At 42.1% G+C, this 17,103-nt stretch overlaps 1 protein-coding gene across 4 annotated transcripts; it reads left to right on the forward strand.

Annotated features, from left to right (window-relative positions):
- Positions 1-48: 48 nt before the first annotated feature.
- Positions 49-17,103, forward strand: LOC111964199 (solute carrier family 25 member 45). Of its 4 annotated transcripts, none has more exons than XM_070443647.1 (7): positions 49-137; positions 4,168-4,232; positions 4,331-4,374; positions 4,485-4,556; positions 15,778-15,966; positions 16,051-16,303; positions 16,622-17,103. In XM_070443647.1, exons 2-7 carry the CDS (start codon positions 4,196-4,198, stop codon positions 16,903-16,905), a joined length of 879 nt encoding a protein of 292 aa, XP_070299748.1. In that variant the 5' UTR covers positions 49-137; positions 4,168-4,195; the 3' UTR covers positions 16,906-17,103. The 4 variants fall into 4 exon arrangements, with proteins under 4 accessions (XP_070299748.1, XP_070299749.1, XP_023843749.1 ...); XM_070443648.1 differs by lacking the exon at positions 49-137 and adding an exon at positions 1,402-1,473; XM_023987981.2 differs by lacking the exon at positions 49-137 and adding an exon at positions 1,755-1,837.

Genomic DNA, 17,103 nt, shown 5'->3' on the forward strand with positions numbered 1-17,103 from the left:
AACAGATTGTCGTTTTGGGAACAGAAAACTGTATTGAGATGAGAAAATGTGCAGAATGTCGGACAAAATCCATCTCTTTCCATCTTCTCCCACTGATGGCTTCCTCTCACTACCATATTTGGTAGTGAGTGAAAATGGCAAGTAGATGCTTCACATGAGACAATATCTGTCTCATTGTTCTTTGGTAAAAAAAATCATATTTTTGTTGTTGTGCAGCTCAACTTTTATGGTGCATTACCGCCATCTATCGTTCTGGAATTGTAGTTTGTTGCTTAACTATTATTCTGTGTTTAGATATAATTGAGCAATTATGCTAAAACCAGAGACAGTGTGAGCACTGTGTCTAGAGCAGAAGCAATACCATTGAACTCGCCTTATTTATTTAACCGTTATTTTACCAGGTAATTTGACTGAGAACACGTTCTCATTTGCAGCAACGACCTGGGGAATAGTTACAGGGGAGAGGAGGGGGATGAATGAGCCAATTGTAAACTGGGGATTATTAGGTGACCGTGATGGTTGAGGGCCAGATTGGGAATTTAGCCAGGACACCGGGGTTAACACCCCTACTCTTACGATAAGTGCCATGGGATCTTTAATGACCTCAGAGAGTCAGGACACCCGTTTAACGTCCCATCCGAAAGACGGCACCCTACACAGAGCAGTGTCCCCAATCACTGCCCTGGGGCATTGGGATCTTTGTTTAGACCAGAGGAAAGAGTGCCTCCTACTGGCCCTCCAACACCACTTCCAGCAGCACCTGGTCTCCCATCCAGGGACTGACCAGGACCAACCCTGCTTAGCTTCAGAAGCAAGCCAGCAGTGGTATGCAGGGTGGTATGCTGCTGGCATAGGCCTAATATGATAGGGGAACACTGTCTGTCTAGCCTATTCGAAATAAATTAGGGTTATATCGCTACTTGATATAAATATATACATTACGTAAGGGATAATCAACGAGGGCTATGCGTTCTATGGAAAATAATGAACCACGTTGAAGGCGTGTTCCACGACTTTCTAGAGTGGAACTGAACTTCTACGGAGTTGCATTATTTTCCATACAACGCATAGACCCCAGAGTTGATTTAACCATTGCTATAATTTAACACATTTGCCGCCAGAAATGTGTTCATTTGCTGGTAGAAATGTGTTCAACATCCACTGAAGTAGCTAGCTAGCAACTTGACTACATAGCTACAGTAGTTGCCGTGGTAACCAAACAAACAGACTTGCTAGTTTAGCTAACCAAACCCTCAGTCCAAGCTTGCCATTATGAAAATCCAATTCAACAATGGCAGTAATGTTTTCAATTGGACTTTTGCTTTCAAAAGCAGCTCAAACATAGAACATGTAAAAATGAACTATAACCATAGAATTCTACTTGCAAATATACCTGCAATTATAAACTGGGTGGTTTTGAGCCCGGAATGCTGATTGGCTGACAGCCGTGGTATATCAGACTGTATACCACAGGTATGACAAAACATTTATTTTTACTGTTCTAATTATGTTGGTAACCAGTTTATAATAGCAATAAGGCACCTCAGCAGTTTGTGGTATATGACCAATATACCATGGCTAAGTATTCAGTTCTTAGATAATTTATTATAACATGGGGGAGAGGGGGCAAAGGGCAGGTCGAGGACAGGCAGAGGTTCGTAACCAGGTCAGAGTCCGACAGGTACAGGACGGCAGGCAGGCAGAGGTCGGTAATCCAAAACAGCGTCAATAAGGGACAGAATGTCAGGCAGACAGAATGGTCAGAACCAGAAGGACGAGAAAACACGCTAGTAAGACTTGACAAGACGAACTGGCAACAGACCAACAAAAAACACAGGTATAAATACACAGGGGATAATGGAGGAAAATGGGAGACACCTGATGGGGGGTAGAGACAAGCACAAGACGGGTGAAACAGATCAGGGTGTGACACTAAGGGCTTTGCAACAGCCGTTGTATATCAGACCGTATACCATGTGTATGACAAAGCATTTATTTTTACTGCTCTAATTACTTTGGTAACCAGTTTATAATAGCAATAAGGCACCTTAGGGGTTTGTGATATTTGGCCAATATACCACGGCTAAGGGCTGTTTCCAGGCACTCCGCATTGCATTGTGCATAAGAACAGCTCTTAGCCATGGTATATTGGCCATATATAACAAACCCAATCTGGCCTTATTGTTTAAATATACAACGGCTGTCAGCCAATCAGCATTCAGGGCTCGAACAACCCAGTTTATAATTAAGCAATAAGGCCCGAGGGGGGTGTGGTATATGGACAATATACCATGGGTCAGGGCTGTTCTTAAGCACGACGCAATGTGGAGTGCCTGAATACAGCCCTTAGCCGTGGTATATTGGCCAAATATCACAAACCCCTAAGGTGCCTTATTGCTATTATAAACTGGTTACCAATGTAATTAGAGCAGTAAAAATACATGTTTTGTCATACCCGTGGTATACAGTCTGATATACCACAGCTGTCAGCCAATCAGCATTCAGGACTTGAACCACCACCTTTTACTCTTCTAATTACGTGGCTAAACAGTTTGTAATAGCAATAAGGCACCTCTGGGGTTGTGGTATATGGCCAATATACCACGACTAAGGGCTTTATTCAGGCACTCTGCGTTGCGTCGTTCGTTGCATGGACTGCACTTTAAAATATATATATTTATAGCGGACAGTTCACATTTTTACCATAGAAAAATGAATCAAAGACGATTAGCCTTGAGATATAGTACTGTAACGACCCTGGGTTTATAACCGCGGAAATCGACTCTGCCCCTCGAGCATGCTTTTGCGGCACAGTCGATAGCGCGCCGGACTTCGGGCTAGAAGGTCGAGGGTTCGAGACCTGCTCCCTGCCTGTTTCATTACAGTCATACAATAGTGCGGGTCGATCAAGAAAGTATAATGCCCCGATATAACTTGTGTTGGTGTGTATTCTACGATGAGGTAACGCTCAAATCAAGTAAATCTTCCTCTGATCTAGGTCACCAACCAAATTTTCGAGTCGAACCCACTCTTCAAAATATTTGCTTTCAGTCTTTTAAGCGCAAAAAGCAAGGTGGATGTTCGCCCCAATTTTGTATATTATTAACTGGTTTACTGCTCCAGACTGATGGGTGCGTTTATTAATTCTGCACAGGTTGAATAGCAGCATATCACTAGCCATTTACAAGCCATATAAGCAATGCTATATGCTTTAGCGACCTATATTTTCGATCAATGATTTAGAATGGGACTCCAATAGATATCTTGACATTGAACAGTCAACCCTGTGTAGACTCTGCGCCGAGGAAACAGAATCAATAGAATTTGTTTTTTGGTACTGTACTTGCGGTGGCTTGCTTTTGAAGACAGGTAAGTGATAATGTCTGTGTTCAGATGGACCTACAAACAGTAGGCCTACTGTTAAGAGATCTGAAAAACCAAGATCAACCAATGGGAAATATGAATATACTCTTCTGTAAAGTATTTATTTTTAGGGCAATCTAGGTTGAAACGGTACAAATATAGAGGTTCAAGAACCTCGTTAGACATCACAGTAAAATAGAAGGATGTATTGTCAAAGGAAACAGTAAAATGGTAATGTACTGGGAAAGATGGGTTAGTTTGTGGATGATGGGTTAGTTTGTTAGTTTCTGAGGGTTGGAATTAAGATGGCAGTGTACTGTATGTGAGCGAAAATAGCTGTAAGTAGCAGTAAAGGCATATTGTTGTCTGTTAGTCCCCACCCCCAGCCCCCATAAAAACAATAAAAAAAACATATTGACATGCACAAGACTGCAATGATTGCACTCTCAAGCTCAAAGATCACTTTGAGATCCAGAACCATGTGCTGTGAAATCTGTATTGAAGTTCAATGAGTCTACCCACTGGGCACACACTGGTTGAATCAACGTTGTTTACACATCACTTCAATTAAATTATGTTGATCCAACATTGATACATTGAATTGACGTCTGTGCCCACTGGGTAATGTCATCAGAGAAAATTATTAATAATTTTATATTTTCCCCTAAACTGTAAGGGCTATTCATGTATCATCATAAAACAAATGCTGAATTCTGACTAGATGGTTACAAGGTGAGAGATTGTAAACCCAACTACCTTGATTAACCTGGGACTGATAGTTGTACTGTAATTTATCTGTTTTAGTGTGAGCAAGCAACTGAGCAAGCCTACCATGCCGTTTGTGGAATTCATAGCAGGATGCATCTCAGGTAATGTATAGGGGTAACATAGATCTTTGTGTATAAAAACATTTTTGGACATGAATATGGATTGTGAATTTGACTAGGCGTAAATTAATATGTTCTAGGAGCAGTAGGGTTGGCTTTTGGTCATCCAATGGACACAGTGAAGGTACAAGTATTGGACTCACTCAAACTTGATGATTATATCCACTAATTTAGACCAAGGAATCTAAACTTGTTGACAAGTCACATAATATGTATATTATACTCCATATGTAGGTGCGTCTGCAGACCCAGGTTAAATACAAGGGGATTTTTGACTGTGTGGCTAGGACATACACTCGTGAAGGGGTAAGGTTTTGAATACTTTGGTATTATATGACTCATCCCACTGTGCATAGCACGTAATTTCAATGTCGATAATTGGGTGATATTTGGTTGAGACGAACAATGAGATTACATCCTATATTCACCCACTCAAAAAGACAGCCAAAAGTTAGATGAATTTCCAATGTGTTATTACTAGTCTTTCAACCATCTAAAAGCACAACCAAATTCCAATGAAAAAACAATGTCTTCTTTTTGGTTTAGTTTTCACTCAAATGTCTATCACTGCGCTTTCAACCATGCACAGCAAAGTTCAAGTGGGAATACAATGTCAGGATTTTTGTTTTATTTATACAATATATTTAATGTGTTAATGTGTTATCGCTGTGCTTCATCTAATAGCAGAACCAAATGACCTGAATTGCTGTTGAGATTACATTAAAAGTACATAGTGCAGGTGATCTATGCCGTTCGAGATTCTGCACAGATTATTACACAAAGGTGAAGATCTCCACAGACCTGTGACGACCTATGCATGTTATCTTGAACATCCACACTGTAAATTATTACATAAAAATACATGTATAGTTACAGTAACCTCAAAATGTGGCCATGGATATGTTACTCATTTTGAGGTAAAATGTTACATTAGTTTGTAAGATAGCCTTAACGTAGGCTATTTACTGTATTACAAAAGTAATATTAAATTGTATTTGGTTGACAACACAACCAGATATGAACATTTAAAGGAGATCTACTGCTTGGATAGTTCCATCTGTGCAACTGGCTTATGCCCAATCTTTAACTTTTATTTTTGGTTGAGTTGGAGACGTAAATCCAACATATAATTTGTTAACAAGTTAATAGGCTATTTATTGTATTTCAAATATTGAAATGTATTTGGTTACATTTAAAATGTTTACATTTTAGTTATTTAGCAGTGTCACGTTCGTCGTAGTGAGGAGACCAAGGCGCAGCGTAATGTGAATACATTCTTCTTTAATAAAACGAAGAACACTTAAACAAACTAACAAAAACAACAAAATGAACGTGAAGCTATAATAACAGAGTGCTGACATGCAACTACACATAGACAACTACCCACACAGACAGGTGGGAAAAAGTAACCTAAGTATGGTTCTCAATCAGAGCAACGATAGACAGCTGCCTCTGATTGAGAACCACACCCGGCCAAACACACAGAAATACAAATCATAGAAAAAAGAACATAGAATGCCCACCCAAATCACACCCTGACCAAACCAAAATAGAGACATAAAAAGCTCTCTACGGTCAGGGCGTGACAAGCAGAGGCTCTTATCAAGAGCAACTTACAATTAGTGCATTCATCTTAAGAAAGCTAGGTAAGACAACAACATCACAATCGTATCAAGTACATTTTCCCTCAACAAATATTTATCATCAAAGTCAGTGCTAGTGGGAAAAGAGAAGTGCCTTTTAAAAAATAAATAAAATTGGGGGGCGTCGGGGCGCCGTGAGAGTTATTTAAGATACTCTTCAAAGAGGTAGGGTTTCAGATGTTTTCCCCCAAATAGGAAGGGACTCCGCTGTCCTGAGAAATTTGTTCCACCATTGGGGTGCCAGGGCAGAGAAGAGCTTTGACTGGGCTGAGCAGGAGATGTCCTCCCGTAGGGGTGGGAGGGCCAAGAGAACCAAAGTGGAGGAAAGGAGTGCTTGGTTTGTGATGTAGGGTTTGAGCATAGCCTGAAGGTAAGGAAGTGCAGTTCCCCTTGCTGCTCCGTAGGCAAGCACCAGGGCTTCGACTGGAAGCCAGTGAAGTGTGCGGAGGAGTGACATGGGAGAATATTGGTTGAACACCAGGCGGGCTGCAGCATTCTGGATAAGTTGCAGGGGTTTGATGGCACAAGTGTAGAGCCCAGCCAACAGAGAGTTGCAGGAGTCTAGACGGGAGATGACAACTGCCTGGAATAGGACCTGCGCCGCTTCCTGTGTGAGGAACGGTCGGACTCTACAGATGTTGTAGAGCATGAACCTGTAGGAGCGAGTCACTGGTTTGATGTTTGCAGAGAACGACAGGTTGTAGTCCAGTGTCACGCCAAGCTTCTTTGCACTCTGGGAGGGGGACACCGTAGAGTTGTTAACAGTGATGGAGAGGTCTTGGAGCGGGCAGATCTTCCCCTGGAGGAAGAGTAGCTCAGTTTTGTTGAATTTGAGCATGAGGTGGTGGGCTGACATCCAAGCTGAGATGTCTGCCAGGCACACAGAAATGTGTGTCGCCACCTGTGTATCAGAAGGTGGGCAGGTTGTTGGGCGGCTGGACATCACTAGTCACAGGATTTCATCTGGAGAGAGGTGAGAAAGAGCTCAAGGCGTAGGGTAGTTCTGTGTGAGTGGGACTAGTGGACTTAGTAGAGTGAGGAGCGGATGTTATCAACCTTTTTTCAAAGTGGTTGACAAAGTCGTCCACAGAGAGGAAAGGGGGAGGAGGTGGAGGATTAAGGAGGGAGGAAAAAGTGGAGAAAGGTTTCCCAGGGTTGGCGGCAGAAGCTTGACATTTATAGGGACATTTAGAGTGATAGAAAGAGGCTTTAGCAACGGATACAGAGGAGGAGAAGTTACAGAGGAGAGTGTGGAAGGATGATAGGTCCTCCAGAAGTTTATTTTCCTCCATTTCCACTTAGCTGCCCGCAGCCCTGTTCTGTTAGAATGCAGTGAGTCACCCAGCCACATAGCGGGAGGGGAAGGTCAGGCCGGCTGGGAGGTAAGGGGACAGTGAGAGTCAAAGGATGCGGAAAGGGAGGAGAGGAGGGTCGAAGAGGCAGTCAGGAGACAGGTGGGAGAAGGATTTAGCAGATGGAAGAGAGGATAGGATAGAAGAAGAGAGTACCGGGAGAGAGAGAGCAAAGATTGCAGTGGCACATGACCATCTAGGTAGGGGCTGAGTGGTTAGGGTTGAAGGAGAGATGGAGAGAAAAGAAAACAAAGTAGTTATCAGAGACCTGGAGGGGGGTTGTAGTGAGATCAGTAGTCAAACAGCCTCTAGTAAAGATGAGGTCAAGCATATTTTCTGCCTTGTGAGTAGGAGGTGACTGGGAAAGGGTGAGGTCACGAGGAAAGGAGTGGAAAGAAAGAGGTGGAAATACATTTATTGAAGTCCTTGTCGGGAGGTTAAAGTCGCCCAGTACGATGAGTGGTGAGCCGTTGTCATGAAATTAGCTTATCAAGGTGTTAAGCTCATTGGTTGTCAACGCAACCAAATATCAACATTTGAAGGTGATTTATCTTCTGCTTGGATAGTTCCATCTGTGCCACTGTCTGGCTTTAATTCCAGTTTGTTTATGAATTAATAATCAACATGTTGGATATATGTCTCCATCTCAACCAAAAATCTAATTTAAAGATTAGGACTAAATCAAAACAAACTTGAAATGCACTTTAAATAAAGTTTGATTTGATTTAGTCCTATTCTTTAACTAGATTTTTGGTTGAGATAGAGACGTGAATCCAACATATCAATTATCAATTTGAAAACAAACTTGAATTAAAGTCAGTGGCACAGATGGAACTATCCAAGCAGAATATACATCTCCTTCAAATGTTGATATATGCTTGTGTTGACAACCAAACATAAAAAATTTAATATTTATCTGTTTGTTATATATGTAATTACCCCAACCTCTTAATGTTTTGTACACTCAGTGTATTTATTCATCGAATGGTTCTCTCATTGATCGGGTTCCCGCTTTAAATATCTGGGCATTTGGATTGACAAGGATTTAACATATAAAAACATACTTATGAGCTTGTTTAAAAGCTATGTAAGATTACATATCTTCATTGTTGAAGTAAAAAAAAAAATTAAATATCTGGGCATTTGGATTGACAAGGATTTAACGTATAAAAACATACTTATGAGCTTGTTTAAAAGCTATGTAAGATTACATATCTTCATTGTTGAAGTAAAAAAAAAAAGTATTGGTTAACTCTTGAGGTTCCTCGGGTCTCCACCGAATTACAGTACCAGTCAAAAGTTTGGACACACCTACTCATTCAAGGGTTTTTCTAAATGTTTTACTATTTTCTACATTGTAGAATAATAGTGAAGACATCATAACTATGAAATAACACCTATGGAATCATGTAGTAACCAAAAAAGTGTTAAACAAATGTCACGAGAATTTTCAATCACAATGATAATAACTAACAATCAATAGCTTTGACAAATCCCCAAGGTTTGTAAGGCCATGGGTTTAATAATAATTAGGCAAAGACTCAGTACAGTTTATTCACAAGAACATTCTGAAGTCCATAATACAAACACAGTCTTTATAACACACACACAAACAAGTTCAAATCTTAAGCTACGCCTTGCTCAGACAGTCTGTGTTTTTCCACTACACAGATACATTGTTTCTTTAATCTGCAACATGTTTCATAATCTTCTGCAAGCCTAACAGTTTCTCCCCTCCACAGGTGGAGACAGAATGTCCTGTAAAGAACACAGTAGTACAAATTGTCTGTCGATAGCTCCTCTTATCATTTGTTTCCCACTTGCACCCTGCTTACATACTAAAAAGGAGCAAAAGGTCCTTGTTCTAATTCTGACTAAAACTACACACACCCTCAGATTATAGATTTATGATTCTTATAAATTTCATACAATTATATGGTTTCAGGGTGGAATATTTTAATCACTACCATTAAGCATATAATTCCCTTATCAATCCACCCTTAATGACTAAATAATACACACTGATACATCCACCGTCATATGGAATCAAAAAATCAAACAAAACCAAACAAAACCAATACATGTATTTACATCAGATACTCATCATCGACTGCTCTAGGCCTATATCCAATTATAACTTTTCTTTTTAGGATTTGTATTACAATCTTCATTAAAGGAACAGTCTGTCTAAACATTGAAGATAGTCTCATCTAACATTGGCTCCTTGTGGTTAAAAGAAACGGAGCCATCTCCTAGGCCTGGAGGCCTGTATTCGTCATCCCACTGGTCGGAGCTCGGAATCGGTCCATATCTCACCATCTGTTGCATCATCGATCTCTCCAGAGTTCTGGTGATCAAACCTCTCACACATGGGACCAACCAGCATCCACACAACACCAACACACTCATACAGGTGAAAGCAACCCACAATACAGTACGTACAATATTTTTCCATTTCCCAAACATGCTATCGAACCACCCTGTCAGGAAAGTATCCACCCCAGAGTTCTCTGCTAACTCATGAGCTAATGTGGTCAAACCTGCCATGGTCACTGATCCGTCTGGAGCTGTGTTATTAAAAAATAAGCGTACAGCAATGAACCCCAATCATTCTACATACCCCGCCCTTTTCTACCAATAACATATCGAGTGTCAGTCTATTTGAACAGGTCATGAGGGAGGTGGCGGATAATTGGTCAGAGAACCCCTTTACTGCAACCCCGGTTTCATTCATGAATCTCTGTTAATTGTAATAGATGTAATTAATCCAATCCACATTTTTATTTATTGTCAACTACCAAAAGAACGTAGTGGTAAAGTCTTCACCTATTTGATTCATAGCTTTGTATTAATCTTTAACTTCCCTGAGGATGCCAATAGCATCCATCTAGACCATCCTGGTCAAAACTCCTTCTGTGCCTACTTTAGCCTCCTATAACTGGCCTCTGATGACTAACTCGAACTGGTTTGACCAATAACCCCGGGGCGCAAGTTCCTAACCACCCTTTTTGGTAGTTTCTGTCGTATGCGGCCTTTGCTGGTACGAGCCCACCCTACATCAGTTATAGGTGCTGTGAGGTTAAGAATTTTCTCCTGTACTTCCAAACCTAAGTCAGTCACATTAACGATTACCTTTCAGCCATTAAAATCATCTAAGTTCTCGGTGCCATTCTTGTATCTATAACACTGGTACTCATCAGGAGTTAAAGTGAACCGAGGTGGGTTGGCCGAGTACTTCAATCTGGCCAACCCAAACCCTGTAAAGTTATTTGCTTTCCTAGGGAATTGTTTAATGTTTACCTTAAATCCTATATCTTGATCTTCTGTGACTCCTTATTCTGTAAGTCACTCATCAGTGTATTATATAGTTTATCTTATACTTCTTATCAATGACAACGGCATCATATAATTAGTACCAGAAGGTGGTGGATCTGGATGTATCAGAAAGGTTACCAAGACTATGATGCAGCTCAGAGTCCCTACTCTTCCCAAAAACCGCCAACCCTCTCCTGCCCTTAGTCGATCTGCTAGGCACCACCCCATACTCACACCTCTAGGAGCACACACAGTGATGAACGGTTGGGATAGGGATTCTTCGTTAAGGAGGTGACCCCCGGACCCTGTTGATACTCGGTTCTTCTCCTAACTCTCTGTGTGAGCAGCAGTGCTTGTATGTGTACATACCCTTTTGCAGTGGGTAACGTGGACCCAAGTGACTCTCTCAGCTATTCTAATGGCAAAGGCGTGGTTTAACAGAACCTGGTATGGGCCTTCCCAACGGGGCTGCTTCCAGTCTTTTCTCCTCAGGGACTGGATCTACACCCAGTCTCCTGGTTGGATTGAGTGAATCACCTTCTCCTGTAATTCACCTGTTGGACACAAAATCTTGGACATACGGGTTTGGTTAACAAACAGTCTTCTCATGTGTTCTGCTAGTATATCTTCAACTTCTATGTCTACTTGCTCTGGTCCCTAACTCTGGCATTCTATTTGTTCTACCTGATTAGCTAAAATTTACATTTACATTTAAGTCATTTAGGAGACGCTCTTATCCAAAGCGACTTACAAATTGGAAAGTTCATACATATTCATCCTGGTCCCCCCGTGGGGAATGAACCCACAACCCTGGCGTTGCAAGCGCCATGCTCTACCAACTGAGCCACACGGGACCATGGATGACCAAATGTCATCCATTATTTAAAGAAATAGATCCTGGTCAACCAACTCTACGGATTATATCTTGACCTAATATTTTAGCTACCATAATCGTGTCCGCCAAGTAAGTTGGCAACACTTCTACCCATTTGCTATACTTATCTATTATTGTTAAACACCCCTTCTTCCCCTCACTTCGGAATAGTTCAATGAAGTCCATTTCCAAATGTTGGAATGGATATTCTACAAATTTGTATTTATTTATTTTAAAGTAGTGATCCCTAGGCCAAATCAAATCAATTTTTATTTGTCACATACACATGGTTAGCAGATGTTAATGCGAGTGTAGCGAAATGCTTGTGCTTCTAGTTCCGACAATGCAGTAATAACCAACGAGTAATCTAACCTAACAATTTCACAACAACTACCTTATACACACAAGTGTAAAGAGATGAAGAATATGTACATAWAAATATATGAATGAGTGATGGTACAGAACGGCATAGGCAAGATGCAGTAGATGGTATAGAGTACAGTATATACATATGAGATGAGTAATGTAGGGTATGTAAACATATAAAAGTGGCATTGTTTAAAGTGGCTAGTGATACATGTATTACATAAAGATGGCAAGATGCAGTAGATGGTATAGAGTACAGTATATACATATGAGATGAGTAATGTAGGGTATGTAAACATTATATTAAGTGGCATTGTTTAAAGTGGCTAGTGATACATTTTTTACATCAAATTTTTCCATTATTAAAGTGGCTGGAGATGAGTCAGTATGTTGGCAGCAGCCACTCAATGTTAGTGGTGGCTGTTTAACAGTCTGATGGCCTTAAGATAGAAGCTGTTTTTCAGAGTCTCGGTCCCTGCTTTCATGCACCTGTACTGACCTCGCCTTCTGGATGATAGCGGGGTGAACAGGCAGTGGCTCGGGTGGTTGTTGTCCTTGATGATCTTTATGGCCTTCCTGTGACATCGGGTGGTGTAGGTGTCCTGGAGGGCAGGTAGTTTGCCCCCGGTGATATGTTGTGCAGACCTCACTACCCTCTGGAGAGCCTTACGGTTGTGGGCAGAGCAGTTGCCGTACCAGGCAACCAGCCCGACAGGATGCTCTCGATTGTGCATCTGTAAAAGTTTGTGAGTGCTTTTGGTGACAAGTCGAATTTCTTCAGCCTCCTAAGGTTGAAGAGGCGCTACTGCGGCTTCTTCACCACGCTGTCTGTGTGGGTGGACCAATTCAGTTTATCCGTGATGTGTACGCCGAGGAACTTAAAACTTACTACCCTCTCCACTACTGTCCCGTCGATGTGAAAGGGGTGCTCCCTCTGCTGTTTCCTGAAGTCCACGATCATCTCCTTGTTTTTGTTGACGTTGAGTGTGAGGTTATTTTCCTGACACCACACTCCGAGGGCCCTCACCTCCTCCCTGTAGGCCGTCTCGTCGTTTTGGTAATCAAGCCTACCACTGTAGTGTCGTCTGCAAACTTGATGATTGAGTTGGAGGCGTGCATGTCACGCAGTTGTGGGTGAACAGGGAGTACAGGAGAGGGCTCAGAACGCACCCTTGTGGGGCCCCAGTGTTGAGGATCAGCGGGGTGGAGATGTTACCTACCCTCACCACCTGGGGCGGGCCCGTCAGGTGGTAAACGCACAGGGCGGGGTCGAGACCCAGGGTCTCGAGCTTGAGACGAGTTTGGAGGGTACTATGGTGTTAAATGCTGAGCTGTAGTCGATGAACAGCATTCTCACATAGGTATTCCTCTTGTCCAGATGGGTTAGGGCAGTGTGCAGTGTGGTTGCGATGCGTCGTCTGTGGACCTATTGGCGGTAAGCAAATTGGAGTGGGTCTAGGGTGTCAGGTAGGGTGGAGGTGATATGGTCCTTGACTAGTTCCTCAAAGCACTTCATGATGACGGAAGTGAGTGCTACGGGGCAGTAGTCGTTTAGCTCAGTTACCTTAGCTTCTTGGAACAGAAACAATGGTGGCCCTCTTGAAGCATGTGGGAACAGCAGACTGGGATAAGGATTGATTGAATATGCCCGTAAACACACCAGCCAGTTGGTCTGCGCATGCTCTGAGGACGCGGCTGGGGATGCCATCTGGCCTGCAGCCTTGCGAGGGTTAACACGTTAAGTGTTTTACTCACGTCGGCTGCAGTGAAGGAGAGTCCACAGGTTTTGGTAGCGGGCCGTGTCAGTGGCACTGTATTGTCCCCAAGCGAGCAAAGAAGTTGTTTAGTCTGTTTAGACCCTGCCACATACCTCTTGTGTCTGAGCCGTTGAATTGCGACTCTACTTTGTCTCTATACTGACGCTTAGCTTGTTTGATTGGCTTGCGGAGGGAATAGCTACACTGTTTGTATTCGGTCATGTTTCCGGTCACCTTGCCCTGGTTAAAAGCAGTGGTTCACGCTGTCAGTTTCGCCACAGCCATTTGAAATAGACTAATGTGTGCACTATTCGGAGGGATTAGCTACACTGTTTGTATTCGGTCTCTACCATCCTTCCTCCCTGTTGGCACATGGCTCTGCCAATGTGTCAATATTGCTGCATATCTAAACAATGACTTAGGTAAGATTAGTAAATTATTGCCCCTTTCATTTTCCACATGTCCATTTTCCACATGTCCAATTCTCCCTGGGGCGTTCGTTCTTGGCTATCCTGTAACAATTCTCTGTCAAGTGTCTTATCTTCTTTAAGATTTATCTGTGCTGCTTAGTATGGTTTTAAATGCATGTGTGCTGTCTGTGTAAATAGTATCCTTTCTCTCCTTTCTTATTTCGCAGGCTCTAGTCAATGCTACTATTTCGGCCTGTTGTGCAGAATAATTTCTGGGCAATGGTTCAGTGTCTAACACCTTAGTTCCTGAAACCAACTAAGCTTTCATTCCTCTTTTAGTTAGGGTAACAACTACTTTCAACAAAATCATCATATCTCTTCCTAGCGAATTTACTAAACATACACTTCAAATAAAAACTAAAATACCGGCCTGCCCTCCTAACTTGTCATATTTTTAAAACAAATGGAGCAGAAAGTCTTTCCACGAATGAATATCCTAAAGCTAAGCAAACCAAATTCTCTTCCCCTTTTATTCTTATTGTCTTTTCTGTCTGTCACAATATTATTTCTGTCCCCCATTTCTCGGGAGAGCCTTATACTCTGCCATCTAATCCTGTTTATGTTTAATTATGCTGGTCTCCACTCAGTAACTGTTATCTATCCATTCTGTGTCACTTCTATCTTCTCTCCTCCTGCTACTCCCAAATCATCAAGGTCTCAGCAGTGCGGGGGAGGGCTTCTCCGTCTGCCCTTCCTTCCATCTGTCTGTCGCTCTTTCTTATAACAGTCAGTATCAAATATTGTCTAAATGTCTCACTGTCTCCCTGTCTGCACTCATGGATTTTTAGAAAAATCAACATGTCTATGGTAGTAATCTCTAAGATTATTACCTAGTTGATAAAGCTTATCTCGATACTCTCAATGATCCTGGATCACCACAGATGTCATATATCCCTGTCCTGTTGGCTTAGAATATGTCCTAAATACTTAACATAAGTCTACCATTATTAAACTTATTCTTGCTAACTTTATAACCTTATTCAACAACAAAATATAATAATACTATTATATCAATTTCACAGCCTTGTTGTGTTAAATTTCTTACACTGCATACAGCAACAGCTGACTACCGAAAGGAAAATAAAACTTTGCTAGATTACTAAACATTACTTAAGCCAAAATAGTGGGAGTTTCAAAATAACCTTATGACAGTTTTTTATAAACCCACCTTCGCCCCATTTTTAACACATAATTCTCCATGAGAGTAATGTATAAAAAATACTACTACTGGTCAAAAGATAAAACAACATTTCAAATAACATAATCAGATCAAAATCACTACTCTGAAACCCTCCACAAAGAAAAAGTATTGTACCCTTATGGCCATAGGAAGAGAGACTTAAAACCCTGGATGGGATACCAAAGGGTAGCTTCTGATAGATCAATTCTCCAGGAGGTGCTGCCCAGCCTATAGTTTTTTTTTTCTGATAGATTTTATCGTTGAAGATCTGAAGTTCTTTTAAAAGTACAAATTCAACATATTTTATTCAAGGTTTGTCTATGTTGAAATTTGGTTATCGTGATGACATAATCCGGTAGTTGAAATCTTACCCAAAAAACAACAGTTCAAATCTAATGTATTTTCCTCGTAGATTTCACGTCACAATACGTTGACAAATTATGTTGAAACAACGTTGATTCAACCAGTTTGTGCCCAGTGGGATTTGTCGATGAGTGTTTTATATTTTCGCAACATTGTTGTACCATCAGTAATTCCTTAACTATACTATTTTTGTATTTGTTGGATCAGATCCCTGGGTTCTTCAAGGGCATGACATTTCCTGTCCTGACTACTGGCATCACCAACGCTGTGGTCTTTGGTTCCTATAGCAATGCTTTAGACTGCCTCACCCAGTCCCAACGGAATGACCGAATCCAAGGCAACCCTGCCTCGGCATCAGCAGTCTTCGCAGCTGGCTGTTTCTCAGGTCTGGCACAGGTAATATGGAACGTGCTTTAAATGGCCCTGAAATATAGCATTGTTGTGTGTACTTTTTAACACCAAGCTTGTCTTTGCTACCAGGTGGTGGTTACTGCACCTGTTGACCTGGTGAAGGTACGCTTGCAGTCCCAGACCAAGGGCTGGGCTGGGGTCGGTGGTGACGGGTATCGAGGTCCCATTCACTGTGTGACTGTCATCCTGAGGGAGGAGGGGCCAAGGGGATTGTTTCGAGGGGGGTTGGCTCTTACCCTGAGAGATGTACCCTGCTATGGAATCTACTTCTTGCCTTACGAAATCACCTGCAGGTTTCTGACTGAAGAAGGCAAACGGCCAGGTCAGTTGGAGAGAGAGGTTGTGTTCCAGGCCATCTTTTTTTGCAATTGCGCTGCACATATGAAAAGATTGCTATATTATATGAATGTGGTTCCTGAGATGTTACTCTCATCTCCAGGCATTTTGAGATATGATAAACTGTTATACGTCACTGCAATAGAGACGACTTGGAGTGTGTGTGTGTCATTAACAGTTCAAAGGCCATGCTAGTCTGAGAAGAGAGAGAGCAAGTGTCTAGATTTGACCGTTTATTGCTGATGGTTTGAGTGCTAGTGCAACTACATAGATTTTCAGGTAATTATTTGGTTTGAATCTGCAGGCACATTTGCAGTATTGATGGCGGGTGGGGTGGCAGGCGTGGTGACGTGGGCCTTTGCCACGCCCATGGATGTGGTGAAAGCGCGGCTGCAGATGTCCGGTGCTGGGGGCCGGGTGTACCAGGGGGTCCTGCACTGCATGAGTGTGAGTCTGAAGGAGGAGGGGGTGAGAGTGTTCTTTAAGGGGCTCCTCCTGAACAGTCTGAGGGCCTTCCCTGTCAACGCCATCACCTTCCTCAGCTATGAGAGCCTGATGCGTTTCCTCACCCGGCCGCCTGCAGACTGACCACAAGACTATATGCATCTCCTGGATACACTCCGGTCAGACCAAATGATGGAAAGAATACCAACATTGGATGGGCAAACCATTATGTGAAATGAACTGGTATATACAGTATACCTTAGCATGCTATACTCAGAATTGTATCTGCTAAACTGGAGTTTCACACTTTTTTTGTGTTATCCTCAATGTGGGCACTCAGAC

This window comes from Salvelinus sp. IW2-2015, linkage group LG5 (genome assembly GCF_002910315.2).
Source record: "Salvelinus sp. IW2-2015 linkage group LG5, ASM291031v2, whole genome shotgun sequence".
NCBI lineage: Eukaryota > Metazoa > Chordata > Actinopteri > Salmoniformes > Salmonidae > Salvelinus > Salvelinus sp. IW2-2015.

Coding starts and splice junctions, on each gene's coding strand:
- LOC111964199 (XM_070443647.1), top strand. CDS start 4,196: ATGCCGTTTGTGGAATTCATAGCAGGATGCATCTCAG. Junction 4,557..15,777: donor GGACATACACTCGTGAAGGG/GTAAGGTTTTGA, acceptor TTGTTGGATCAG/ATCCCTGGGTTCTTCAAGGG. Junction 16,304..16,621: donor TGAAGAAGGCAAACGGCCAG/GTCAGTTGGAGA, acceptor TTGAATCTGCAG/GCACATTTGCAGTATTGATG.